Genomic DNA, 15,252 nt, shown 5'->3' with positions numbered 1-15,252 from the left:
TTGGGAACGGCTTGTCGGGCCTTTTCTGGGAGTGAAATTAGGTTCTAATAGGACTTACTAGAAGCCCAAACTTTCCTCTGCTAACCATAACGGCCTTGATGAATGTACACTGTCCATCATCCAAACGTTGCATGGGCCTTGCAAATGCTATCATGCTATTATTTGATAGCATATAAGTGTTACGAGGTGCAGTACTCCAGGAATGTAGTTTACAAGGCGCAACGTGCAGAATTGTGGAGTGTTCTCCGAACAAGCACAAACTGCATAAGACTATACCTTCTTGCAAAATAACTTGTCTACAGCCATATCCTGAAATCCTATGTGGTAATGTCCATGTATTTGTCTATGTACAAGGACTGTCTCCCAATGGTTTTGCATGAGGTTCAGCTAGTGGACAAATTTTATGAGTTTGCCATGGAACAGCTGCACTTGAGAGTTTTCGTGGTAATCATCTGTTTTGGAAAGACAAAACAGCTACGATCTTGATTACATGAAGCAGTTGTTTCACAGTTGCATGCATAATAATAATAATAATAATAATAATCGGTTTCCACTTTGTACTTCCAGGAATACAGTTTTATTTTTTTTCGTTGATTATGGCAATTATGACTTATATTCGTCAAACCAGGCTGTATTCATATGCTAACCAGTGAAAAAAAATATTACTAAGAATGTGGTTAAAAGCATGAAATCTTCCAAAACTCTCTCGATTATAATAGTGATGATACACATTTGGGGGAAATTGATTAAAAATGAATTGAACAAGTCACATTCAAGCACCTGGTTGGGTACCCCCACTAAGCAACTGTGGCCTGTGGGAGCCATGGAGTTTGTCGACAACTTCCATTCCTACCTCATTCTCTTCCAAGGATGCCATTTCAAGAGGGTTGTTGGACCTTGTTTTTATTGATGGATTGAGTCAGAGATGTCAAGCTCAGGCCAGTGATCATCCTTTTTTTATACATATATAAGTTGGGGATGGTTGGTTTTTCTCCCTTTTAGTTCAAACTTTCAAAGCAATGTAAGATATTATTGGGTGAATATATCGAACAGGTTTCTTTCAGAGCAGATGAAGTTACATATTCTCTAATGTTTTCCTGCTTTGACTTTGTGAACCAATCCACCGTGATGATCAAGCAACAAAACTTTAGACTTTGTTGGTTTTAAATTTAGAATTTTCCGAAGATGAATGTTACATCCAAGTTTTTTGTTCTTATTTAAAATTTTGATAACGTAGATAATACTTATAGAATAACATCTTAATTTTTAAAATCAAAATTTAATTACATTGATTTATATATTCATTTTTAACGGATAATATTAAATAAATAAATATTACATTCAAATTTTAATATTTATAATTTTTTTTATCCTCAAGATACGACTTTTTTTATAAAAAAAAATTCATTGCTTTCTATAATTTGAATCCAAAAATATTCAAAAAAAAAAATCTACAATAAAAGTCAACTTTCTTCTGTTCCTGTTTGCAATAGAAGTCAACAAATTTGATTGCCGACAATGACATCGATCACTTAGATTGTAAGAAAATTTTCACATATATACAGAAAAAAAAAAAAAAAAAAACATCTAGAAGCTGGCTTGCAATATTTGCTGGTTCTTACACAAAATGTATGAGATCTCACATCCCAAAATCTAAATATCAGTGGTAGTTATAGCCATCATTGCCACCACGTTGCATGAAAAGAAGCAAACTAGACAGAAGAAAAAGAAGAAGAATAATAATAATAATGTTAGAATTGTTACTACGAATTGATAAGCGAATCAAAATGTTTGCCCTAATTGATGTGCCAACACCGGTTAAAAACAGTTGATCAGACAGGTAATTAGGTCGGCAGTACCGAATCATTCACTTTGATGTTTTTCTTTTTCCAAAAGATAGATTTGATCTGTTATGTAATTGAGAACCAAATCTAAAAAAATGCACAAGAAAAAAGTAGAGATGGGTAATTAACAGCTGCTGATGGTTTCCATGCCTATTAATAAAGAAATAGATAGTACGTATTAAAATTTAAATTTTAAAAAATTTATTTTTTTCAATTAATATTAATATAATTATTAAAATATTAAAATAATTTATTATTAATGTATATTGAAATTCTTTATTATTAAAATTATTAATATTCAAGAATAATTATATTTTAATAATATTTAATTAAAATATTATATTAATGTAAAATTCTTAAAATAAAACTATTTATTATTCTTTATATTAATATTTTAAAATATTTAAAAGAGTATTATTATTCTTAAATTTTTATTTTATTAATATTAAAATAATAATATTTATTATTAAAATATTTATATTTTATATTAAAATATATATTATTAAATCTAACAAAAATCTTTTTTCTATATTTTTATTATTAAAATAGTAAATTAAATACCATAATAAATAGAATATAAAATTATATATTTTAAACTAAAAATCAATAAGGAATTATTAAAAATATTCATATTAAGAAAATAGTATTATTATATTATTTAATACTAATTATTAAAATAATAAAAAATTATTATATGTGTTATTATTTATTATTAAAATAACAATATAATACTATTTATCATTGGAATATTAAAAATATTTATGTTTATGTTATACAAAATAAAAATATTTAAAATTAAAATATCAAAAGACTATTAATGCTAATTTTTTAATTTTTTAAATTAAAATTAAATAAATTATTTTTATTAGTATAATAATATTTTAAGTCGATTCAAATCAAGTTCGAATTTAAAATGTTATATTCAAAATCTTACTTGAGTAAAACTATAAAAATATTTAAAATTAAAATATTAAAAGACATTTATATTAATATTTTAATTTTTAGCAAAATTAAATAAAGAATTATTTTTTGATATAATAATATTTTTGGATCAAATCAAATTAAATTTGAGTTTAAAAATCATGTATAAGGTCCAATTTGATTAAAATTATTTTCAAACACATTTATAAATAGTTATATTCGTACACAGCTCTTTTTCGAAAATTATTTTATCTTTTTAAAAAGGAGAAGATAATTTTTTAAAAAATTATCTTATTTTTCATCCATCAATTAATTTTTTATTAAATAAATATCTTAAAATATAAAAATTATATTTTAAAAATAATTTTTTACAAAATGGACAGAGCCTAAATTATTCAGGGATCACATTTTTTTGGGATTATATTTTTTTTCGAAATTCAAAATTTCATGATTCAAATATTCCCTAAATATCTTTGTATTCTAGGCTAAACGTATATAAATAGTAACGATTAAGTGGGCCAGGCCATCTGAGGGAAAGACTTTGCCGAATAGCCAAGCCCTGGCTGGCTCTCTATTTTACAGGGAAAAATAGTATCAATGAGTTAGAAGAGGTGGTCCAAGAAGAAAACAATTTTTTTCTTATTCTAATCAAAATCATGGTTTGGGAAATGACCCCTGGAGTTATAGACGTTTTCGCCTTAAACGAAGAGAACTTCGATGGACTCGAATACAAAAGCTGGTGGTTTTATCAATGACCCCAAAGTACAACGTGCCAAATCTTTTCAACATAAAATATTATTGCCATGGACCATTAATCTGTCATTGAAGTCTTTTTTTATGCTACTTGTGTAATCTTTAGCCAGCAAATTTTTTTTTTTTTGTTGTTTAAATAAACTGAAGTTTTGTCATTCTGACATTAAAACTTAAAATAAAGCAGTAGAAATATGAAATTTCAATACTGCAATTTGCAAGCTTAAGCTCTCTCTTTTCCCTTTTCTTTTTTCCCCTCAAGGATGAATGGTAAAGCACAGTGCATCTTTATTTTGGTAGGCATAATAACTAGAAGAAGAGTAGTTTTCATGGGGGTCCAGCTTGGTGTGTGTGCCATTACATTTCTCTGCCTGTCAACGAAATACACCGAAAGCACAGAAAAGATTTTCCCAAACGTAAAATTACATATAAAATCCCATCGCCAATTCACAATTCACAAACATACAAATATTTTATTGATTAAAACAGAAGGACAAGTGTAGGCAAAAAAAAAAAATCAACCCTCAGCTCTTTTTCTTTCTTTCAGCTCTGCCTTTTACTCTTTCTCCAATCTCTATAGTCTATCCCCATCTACAGCTATTAGCCAGCTTTTTTTTATGGCTGTTTTCTTTCGTCTAATGAGCTAGGTGGACTCAAAACCCTCTTCTTCTTAGTGGAAGAAGATGGCATTACAACGACATGAACAACAATATTCACAACAGCAACAGGAACAGAACAACCCTTCGTTCTTGCTAGATGCTCTTTACTGTGAAGAAGAGAAATGGGAAGAGGAAGAGGATGAAAATGATGTAGGGGAAGTTTTACAAGGAGAGACTTCCAGAGCCTGTAAAAATGCCAGGAACGCTTCTCTTTTTCCACTTTTGTTGGAGCAAGATTTGGTCTGGGAAGATGAGGAGCTTGTTTCACTCTTCTCTAAAGAAATTCAGCAACAGTCGGCTCATCTCAATCCCAACAATGTGGAAACTGATGAGTCTCTAGCAGTGGCTCGCCGTAAGGCCGTTGAGTGGATGCTAAAAGTCAATGCTCGCTACGGATTCACCACTCTTACAGCTGTACTTTCCATTAACTATCTGGATAGGTTCCTAAGTAGCTTTCAATTTCAAAGAGATAAGCCTTGGATGATCCACCTTGTAGCCGTGACTTGTCTCTCTTTGGCTGCAAAAGTTGAAGAGACGCAAGTGCCTCTTCTTCTAGACCTACAGGTATGTTCAAAACAACAATCTTGACAAACATGCTCCATTTAAATTGTCATCCTTAAATTTGAGAGTCCATGACATCTATTGTTTTCATTTCGTTTTAGGTTGAGGAGGCAAAATATGTCTTTGAGGCCAAAACTATTCAAAGAATGGAGCTTTTGCTTCTCTCCACTTTGAAATGGAAGATGCATCCAATTACACCGCTTTCATTTCTTGATCACATTATAAGAAGGCTTGGACTGAGGACTCATCTCCATTGGGAGTTTCTAAGGAGATGTGAGCGTCTCCTCCTCTGTGTAATCTCTGGTAAGCATTCCATTATTGCTCTGCCAAGTTCACTTTGATATTAACTTAAGACAGATTCATTGAGAACAGTTACCAAAAGGACAAAAAAAAGATACCCTTTGTGTTTTTTTTTTCTCATCATTTGGTCTATTATGTTTTCTTTTGGGTGTGTAGATTCAAGATCTGTCCATTATCTCCCCTCTGTATTGGCCACTGCAACAATGATGAACGTTATAGACCAAGTTGAGCCTTTCAATCCCATTGACTGCCAGAACCAACTTCTGACTGTTCTTAAAATAAGCAAGGTTGTATTTGATCATTAAAGTAGTTAGTTTGGCCTCTTCATCATTTTTTATGTAAAAAAAATCATTCCATTAATTGCAAATTATTTCAATTATTTGCACATTATTAAATATTACTAGTATCATCTTTTTAATTTATTAATTGCTCCACTGCTTTGCAACAGGAAAAAGTAAATGACTGTTACAAGCTCATTCTTGATCTATCAACAAAACCCCAAAATAATGCAGATAGCAATCCTCCTCATCTCCACAAGAGGAAGCTTGAGACGGTTCCTGGCAGCCCAAGTGGCGTGATTGATGCTGCTTTTAGCAGTGATAGCTCAAACGATTCTTGGGCTGTGGGGTCGTCAGTCTCAGTGTACTCATCACCTGAGCCACCCTTTAAGAAGAGCAGAGCCCAAGAACAAGGAGTGCGTTTACCATCACTCAACCGAGTCTTTATAGACGTCGTTGGCAGCCCATCTTAATCTCTCTCTGTCCAAAAAAGATCTATATTTATTATGCTTATGTCTCCTTTTGGTTCAAACAGAAAACAAAAGTAGAAAGTTCTGCTTTGCCTTCCCATCTCTACAATTCCAAGAATCCTCCAAATTCTTATTTCAAACTGATGGAATGGGGGATGGAGAGAGTTGTTGAGAGACGGGTCGCAAATTAGACAAAAAAGAAAAAAAAAGGTGCATTGAAGAATGTATGCAGTCAATTTCTTTGTATATTTGGCACCTCTATTTTTCCATCTGCAAGTGTCTTTTCAAAGCAGTACTTTATATGGACATACATCTAATATTTTACTATTATATCATCATATATAAAATAAATTCAGAATAATTTTGTTTTATCCGTGATGATATTATATTGTTTTTGTTTGTGAGAAGTCCTCTCATTGAACCCCAAAAAAAAATCTTTAGTATTAGACCCATGTAGCAAGAATGAGTGACAAAATGGTTATATTTTATTTGTTTATTTAATGTGATGGTGTATTTGGTTATGGAAAATTGTCGACAGAGGAAGAAAAAAGAGGGTTTGTTTGCATGTGAAGCAAGGAAGAGGTTGTCGGCAAGTGGGGTTCGGCTTTTAGACTTTTGGATTGGGAGTTTTGACCTCGTTTCGAGTGCTAACCTTCCCCTTTGTTGAGGTGACCATGGTCCTGTTCCTCTCCTCTCTCAAATTAATTGAATATGAAATACATATTTTAATTTTATTAAATTTATATATTTTTATTAAAATTTTAAGTTTATTATTTTTATATCATGTTTAAAATTATTCTTCATTATGCAAACACCGTCGCTCTGGGAGTTTCCATGCTTTTTCTTTTAGTTCGATCGTAGTTGTTTATCAGAGTCATGAGAAGCTATATATCTAATGGGTAAAATTTATATGAAATTATATAGGTAGAGTTTATGAAAATTTTTATTAAAAAAATAAATAAATATTTTAATCAAAATTTTGAATTTATAAATTGATAGAATTAATTGTAAAGATAGATAATATATAAAAAATTATTTAAAAAATTATTTATAATTTAAATTTAATCGATATTTATTTAACAATAAAAATTTTATTAATATTTTTATTAAAAATATCTATTTAATAAATATATCAAAATTTATTAAAAAAATTTTAAAATTCATACCTGTAATTTATATGATAAAATTTTTTAATCTATCAATTTTAATTTTTTATTTTAATTTTTATTTACTCACTTTTAATAAAAAATTTCATAAATTTCACCTATGAAATTTCATGAAAATTTTTTTCACACATACCTTGTTCTTCCTCTATGGGCCTTGACTTGATCTTTGGGTTTATAGATGTAAACGAATTAAATATGAATAAATAAATATATATTTAGAGTATAATTACTTTTTTTAAATTATTTGTGTTTGATAAAAATTTATTTATTATATTCAAATTTTATTCATTTAAATAATAAAATATTTATATTCGACTCGTTTAAATTTAACAAATTCATTTATAAATATTAAAAAAATATATTTATAAATATATATAAATGAACATGTTTATGAAAAATAAATAAATTATTACCAAATAAATTTAAACAAACAAACATATAATTAAAAATTAAAAATAAATGAATATAAATGAATCATAAACGAACATAAACTATAAAATAAGTTGAAAGAGTAAAAATATTAGAATAATAGGATAAAGGAAAAAATGCAACATTATTATTATTATTGAACAATAAACGAACCATAAATAAATATAAATAAATAAGTTTTAAACGAATTTTAAATAAATTTATTAATAAACATAAATAAAATAAACAAACCTCTAATAATATTTGATTGGTTTAATAAACAGTTATTTATTAATAAATGAATATAAATAAATAAAAAAACTTAAATTTATTTATAAATGATTCATTAAAAACTCTATTAGTTTACATTGTAATTAATTACTATTATTAAACAAATAAATTTCATTTTCAACACATTTATTGGAGGGAGAGAAAGAACAAAAGAAGTAAAACCAATAAAACATATTAAACTATTTAATATTTCAATAAAAATATAAAATATTTTAATATTTCAATATGAAGGTTACAAAAATAATTATACACTTTGAGATTATTAATTTAACTACTAAATTTATTAAAAAATTGGAAGTGCAGGCGCTTTTGTTAAAAAAAAAAAAAAAAAAGTGGATGAATTTGAAGCAAAGCAGTAAAGGACAGGCAAAAGAATGCTCACAAAATGCTTTTGCCATTCTCAATCTACACTTTAAACAATTGGGATGTTTCCTTCTTAACTTTATTTGATCGAATCTTCCCTTTTTGTATCCTTTACTTAATCAGATTAGACTAACTCCCATTTAACCCACCATAATTTTTTCTAAGAAGTTGAATCTAATTAATATAATAAAAAATTCAAACTCAAATTTAATTTTAAATTCAAGGTTCAAAAATTATTCTCACTCCTTTAAAAAAAAATAAAAAAAGAAAAGTAGAGGAACTACTACTAGTATTTCATGTTTCTTTTTACCATAGAGCTTCAATGTTCTTCTTCCCTGCTTTTTTTTTTTCTAATTTGTCTACTATGAATCTGAGTGGATCAAATATCTTTAAGTTTTTTTTTTAATAATGCAATCATAAATATTTTCAAATTTGTTTAAGTTTGAGCTGTTTTCTGGAACGATTTTAGTAGTATTTTTTTTATATCAATTTAATATATTTAACATTTTACTTTCAAAATATTCCGAAAAAAAAATCTGATTATAAAAAAAAAAAGAAATTTTCTCTATATCCTTGTGATATGCCAGAAACTTTATACTACTACTTTAATTCTTTTCTTTTTTTTTTTTTTTTGGTTTCCTTTGAAAAATAGAATCTATCTTGTTTAAAAAGAAAAAAAAAATAGTATCTAGTCTTTTATAAGGGCGAGGAATTTTCTTTTACTTTTTTCACGTGTTAGAATATATATATATATATATATATATATATATATATATATATATTGGAAGGTAATATTTTGAGGCTTCTTTCCAGGGCGTTCCCAATCTATAAAAAAAGAGCATGGTTACCCACTTTTTGATGGGAAAAATATTTGGTTTCCTTTGGTACATTCCTTGTTTAAACCATCTTACAAGCAAATGGCAAAAGTGACTGAAAGGAGAAAAATCTTGCTCATGTTATTAAGATAATAAAGAATTGATACAAAAATGATGAAAGAGTGACATGGAAAAACTATAAGTTGGTGGTTGTGGTTTGATGGGGCACCCACTCAAAACCCATATAAAAAATGTAAAAAGTAAAAAGGGGATTTTGAAATTGGGAGACAAAATCTTTGATATTATAGGAGATTGTCTTTGGGTCCTTTTTTTCTTGTTCTTTGCTTTAAGGTTGGTAGAGTGTAGATTGCAGTCGATGCGTGCAAATGCTCGTGATGCATGTGAGAGAGAGAGAGTTAGAAAAGAAAGAGGAATGTGTTGTTTTTCAGAGGGAAACAGCTTGCTCCCAAGAACCGGAAGATCATGAGCCATAACCATGAGGTCAGTACGTCCCCACACCAATAATTGTGGAATAACATTTGTGATCATGGCTCTGGGTCTGGGGCAGGGGGCTTTAGGCTTTAGCTTGCTCATCTTAAATAATCTTTTTTGACCTGGTCTTTTCTTTCTTACTTTTCCTTCTTATTGCTTCATTTATATATGAACTTCTTGTAGTATTAAACCACTTGGACTACAATTTTGGACTCAATTCTCATGTATTTTCTATTATTTTTGCCCTTCCATTCATATATTTTCTTTTCTTGGTTACAGCTGTAAACAAAAAGAGATGCCTATAGAGGTTTGTGGTTGTGGGCCTTGTCCCAGCCATGGTTACAAGAAGCAGCAGTAAACAAATACATGGAGTTACTTTTTATACTAGTTTCCTCCTTCTTTACCACTTGGCAATCTATGGTCATTTTCACTGAAACCACTGCCGAATGCTACGAGCCCAACTTTTCAACAATGTTTTCCAACGCAACTTGAAATTCAACGTGAGTCGCGGGAATCCACCTTTCTTGACTGACACATTTGTTTTCATTCTGTTAAAGACTTACAACTCTCAGCTATGACTTTGAATCTTCCGGATATTATTATTATTATTCAGATTTGGCATATGATGCAACGATTATGGTCATATTGAACCATTAAGGGTTAGTTTCAAGAGACAAAGAGATCATAATTTCTCCATTCCTTGCGTACTGCAGATCATTTCCTTGGCTATCAGATTGTAATTAGTTTTTTTTTTTTTTTTTTTTATCAAGAAAGTTCGATGATTCTAGCCCTAGCTTAATTTCAAGTTGTACTGCTAAGTAGAAAACATATGGAGAATGTTTCCCATAGAATGTGGATATAGCCTCTAGGTAAAGGCAAACTTTGACAGGATGTTTAGTTCGTGAAATTTTAAATTTAAAAAAAATATATGATTTTTGAAAAAATACAATATTTAAGATTTTTTTTTATTTTTTGAGTATTTTGTGTTCAAATTTACTTATTTAATTGAGAGAAATCATATATATTAATTTTTGAATGAGTAAATTTAAAGGAGTTTTTGATATATATGATGATAATTTTTTATTAGTTTTTATTAATAATAAATACCTAAACGACAAATGATGCCATTAACAACGAAAGAAGATAAATATTTTATTTGATTACTGTTTTTATTTATAAAATATCATCAATAAAAAAATATGAAGAATTAGTTAAATCGTTTTTTATAGAGAAACGCATTAACACTATACAAATTTTTTCATATACTGACACTTGGTTATACTGATGATCAAATTTCATTAGTAAAAAAGATTTTTACTGACGAATTTTTAATATCATAAGAATATACCATACTTATACCAACATTTTATTTAACCATCGGTATAAATAAATTTTTTCTAATGGTATATAACTATCTGTCAGTATAAATATATTATATACTGACTGTTATTAATATAACCGTTGTATAGGCTCAAAACAAAAAAATTATTGACTTGTAAAAAATTGAATGGGATTATTGAAGACGTTTTTGACTGAAAGCGTCTTCAATAATCCATGCAAAAAATTTTTTATATAAATTATTTACTGACGGTCAAAATCCATCAGTAAAATAAACTTTTACTAATGGATTTTTAATACCGTCAGAATATATCATACTTATATTAATACTTTATTTAACCATCGGTATAAATAAACTTTTTCTGATGGTATATGACTATCCATCAGTATAAATATGTTATATACTAACGGTTATTAACGTAATCGTCAGTATAGGCTCAAAACAAAAAAAAATATACTATTGACTTACAAAAAATTAAATGAGATTATTGAAGGTATTTTTTGCTAAAAACGTCTCTAATAACCTATTTAAAAAATTTTGGAAAAGAATTATTGAAGGTATTTTCAACAAAAAATACCTTTAATAATCCATACAAAAAATTAAATAGGATTATTTAAGGCATTTTGGCAAAATATGCCTTGAATAATCTATTAACAAAAACATTGAAGCAGCTTAGTCAATTAGAGTATAAGATTATTAGCCATAAGGTCGTAGGTTCAACCTATTTCTCTAGCGTTTTAAGGACTTTTCAAAGGATTATTGAAGGAGTTTTTGATCAAAAACGCTTTGAATAATCTCATTAAATTTTTTATAAGAGATTATTGAAGGCCTTTTTTATCAAAAGGCCTTCAACAATCCCCTCAATAAATTTTTATGAAAGATTATTAAATGTATTTTTAACAAAAAATATCTTCAATAATCCTTTCCAAAATTTGTTAAGGAAATTATTTAAGGCGTTTTTTATAATAAACGCTTTGAATAACCCCATTGAATTTTTTGTAAGAGAATATTCAAGGCATTTTCGGTAAAAAAATACCTTAAATAATCTAAAAAAAAATGGTAGGCTTATGAATTTAAATCATTTTCTTTACCTCCACCTTTCACTGACTCTACATACTTAATCTCCACCTCTCACCAACTCTCTCCACCTCTCATCTACTTTATAAACTTAAACTCATCGGTACCTATTTTGTTTTAAAGCTGAATCAAAGTTGAAACATCAAGACTCTCATCATTTCTCAAAGGTATTTTTCATTTTTTGCATTTCAATTTTGTGTCATCGAGCATGCCTTTTTTGGGGGGGATTTTTGGCTATATTGGATAAATCTATGCTTAGTATTTGTCACCTCAAAAAATAAAAGAATGCCTGAAAATGTTATTAACGGCACTATTTTTGTTAATGGAACATCTTTAATAGGAAAAACAAATGAAAACTTTATTTGTTATACTATGGATTGATGGCTTCTTGATAAATGTAACTATGTAACAAGTAGCTGGGGAAGAGCTTCTTTTCTTAATCTAGTAAGCAGCTTATCCTTAGGCCTTTCAGATAAAAACAATACAAAAAAAAATTTTTCTTTCTGAAATTTCAATTCTTACTTCACTTTTACAAGAATTTCTTAAATAATAATTTGGTTGATTAAAAAATTAATTATGTAGCACTGACATTGGAACAAGAGTTACAGCAGGTCAATATGCATATGATGTGAACAATCTTCAAAACATTGTTCAAAATATATATAAAAGATTTGAGGTTTAGCCATTAGTAATAACACCAAGATGATTCTTTTATGCAAACTTCGAGCACTATGTTTGTAGATATTCAATCATAGATTAATGTTTTTTTTTTTTGGATTTGGCACAATGTTGTTAGTTCTTAACTTATTTTAAATTTGTGGATTGTAAAATAATTTGGTTGTTATTTTATTTCAAATGTTATTAAATATTTTTATTTTTTTGTGTATTTTTACTTTATATGAAATCATATCATATTATAATTATAAATAACTTAATTTTAATAATTAAAAATATAATTAAAAAAAATTCACCGATGTCTTAAAATTTATATTGACACATTTTACTATTGAAATATTTCAGGCTATACTAACAATCTATACTGATGAGCATTAACCGTCAAGATAGGCAAGAAAAATTAAAACATACAAGCTATACTAACAAATGTTAACCATTGATAAAAGGTATAATGATTTAACACGTAATAGATGCTATACCAATAGATATACAGTTACTAATAATTATGAATTATAGGTATATCTTTGTAAGCTATTTCAACACTTTAAAAATCATCAGTATAGGTTTATACCGACAAGAGATATACTGACGGTTAAAAATTTATCGGAATACTCATTTTGACCATCTATATAGGGTTTATGGTGCTATACTAATAGATTTTGAGATTTTACTGATGCTTTTTTAGTGTCACTATATGTCAAATTTCTTGTAGTGTAAATAATCTATTTTATTTTTTTAAAAGGATTATTTAAATCATTTTTTATCCCAAAGTGCTTTAAATAAATGCCATTTAAAAAATATGAAGGGATTATTTAAAGTGTTTTTCTCAAAAAATACCTTAAATAATCCCCTTTAAAATGTATCAGGGGATTATTTAAGGTATTTTTAGCAAAAAAAGGCATTACATACTTCTCTTCCATTTTTTAGACTGTATTATTTAAGATATTTTTGACTAAAAATACCTTAAATAATATCTTTTATTACTTATAAGATTTAAAAGAAAAAAATAAAAAAAATAAAAAAATCTCAGTCGATTAGAGCATATGGTTATGAACTATAAGGTCATAAGCTCAACTCATCCCTCTAGCCTTTTAATATTTTTTGAAATGGATTATTTAAGGTGTTTTTGATAAAAATGCCTTAAACAATCAATTTTATTGCTTATAAGATTTAAGAAATAAATTATAAAAAAACTAGAGTTGCTCAGTTGGTTAGAACACATAGCTATTAACCATAAAGTCGTAAATTCAACTCATCCTTCTAGCATTTATTTTTTATAATTATTTAAGGCATTTTCAAACAAAAAATGCCTTAAAAAATTCAGATTTTTTTATATCAAATGCCATTAATTGCAATATAATTTTTTTTTAAATTTTGACTTTTTTTATACCAAATGTAGACATCTTGTTTTGTTCAGGGTTTAAATTTTATTTTATTTTATTTCTTGTTTATTTTTCAGTAAAAAATACAAAAAGGGCAGAAACTTAATTGAAAAAGGATTGTTTGGTTGGATAAAAGTTTTTTAAAAAAATGAAATTCAATCATAATCCAACTATCAAATAGACTTTATCAAGAGTTTAATATGAGTTGAAGCACTATTTGGACTGGAATTCTCACTTATAAATAGACTTTTTAATCATCAGTGAAATGACACATAAGAAATCAACAGAGATCAGAGAGGAAAATACATAAAAAAGAGAACAGAACAATAGAGGAAAGCTCAGGGACCTAACGGTGCTATTAAGGGCATCAAAGTATTGCTATTTTGAAGGTTTTGACGTTACAAGCAATGTTGTAGCTGGGAGGTTATTCGAGATATCTCTTCACGAAATACATTCCCATGCTTTTGTTAGCTTATTTATGAGCCCTGACGAGGTCCTAGAAAGATCCATGTGTAGCTCTAATGGTTCAAGCACTTGTGAGGACTTTATCAGTCTTGTTCAGTCATGGTTAAACAAAATACAGCCAAGCTAAGCCACGCATTATAGCTCCAATCAAGCCATTTTTTTATTTAGGTTTTTTTTTGTTTTATTTATTTTTGTTTCATAATATTATTTTATTTATTTATATCTTGCATGATTAAATTTTAAGTAAATTAGAAAAAATTTAAAAATAAAACTTTAATAGAATTTGGAAAATAAGAAATAATTATCCATTGACGGAATTTTTTTTGAAATTACAAATGATTAATTTCTATAAAATTTCTAGGTGAAAGATTTTTTTTCTAAATTTGACTCAAATGGAAGAGAATTTAGATAAAATTTTAATAAACAATAATTAATATTTTATTTTCAATTTAAAAAATAAAAAATAAGAAATTTTAATAAAAATTTTAGAATTAAATACTAATTATCCAATTATAAGAATCTGAGAAATTTCAAATGACAAATTTCCTAAGCAATTTCTAGGGAAAAAATTTCTCTAAATTTATCTCAAATAGTGAAATAATTTAGATGAAATTTTAATAAAAATAATTTTATTCTTTTCCAAATATAAAAAAATTTGTTGAAATATTTGACAATTATTTGAGGATGAAAATCTTAGAAATTTCAAATGATAAATTTTTTAAAAAATCTCTAAGTGAAAAATTTCTTTAAATTTGTTTCAAATGGTGGAAGAATTTAAATGAAACTTCAAAAAAAATTTTGCCATATTATTTTCTTTACAAAGATGAAAAAGAGAAAGTTTTTAATTTGTCCCTTGTGGTGAAAAATTTTGAAATTAAGAAAAAAAATTTTTTAATTTGTCCCAAATGGTGAAATATTTAGAAATAAAACTTGTAAAATAAAAAATATATTTCGATGATGAAATTCGTAATAAATGCAAATGGTTGATTATTTAAT

General features: G+C 27.3%; 1 protein-coding gene across 1 annotated transcript; it reads left to right on the top strand.

Annotated features, from left to right (window-relative positions):
- Positions 1 to 3,973: 3,973 nt before the first annotated feature.
- LOC111282628 (cyclin-D3-3-like) lies at positions 3,974 to 6,144 on the top strand. Its single transcript, XM_022870789.2, has 4 exons — positions 3,974 to 4,738; positions 4,837 to 5,038; positions 5,192 to 5,322; positions 5,484 to 6,144. Exons 1-4 carry the CDS (start codon positions 4,199 to 4,201, stop codon positions 5,784 to 5,786), a joined length of 1,176 nt encoding a protein of 391 aa, XP_022726524.1. The 5' UTR covers positions 3,974 to 4,198; the 3' UTR covers positions 5,787 to 6,144.
- Positions 6,145 to 15,252: the final 9,108 nt, after the last annotated feature.

Source organism: Durio zibethinus, chromosome 5, assembly GCF_047325235.1.
Source record: "Durio zibethinus cultivar Kanyao isolate XHJ-2024 chromosome 5, ASM4732523v1, whole genome shotgun sequence".
NCBI lineage: Eukaryota > Viridiplantae > Streptophyta > Magnoliopsida > Malvales > Malvaceae > Durio > Durio zibethinus.
This window is presented reverse-complemented; position numbering and strand designations above follow the sequence as displayed.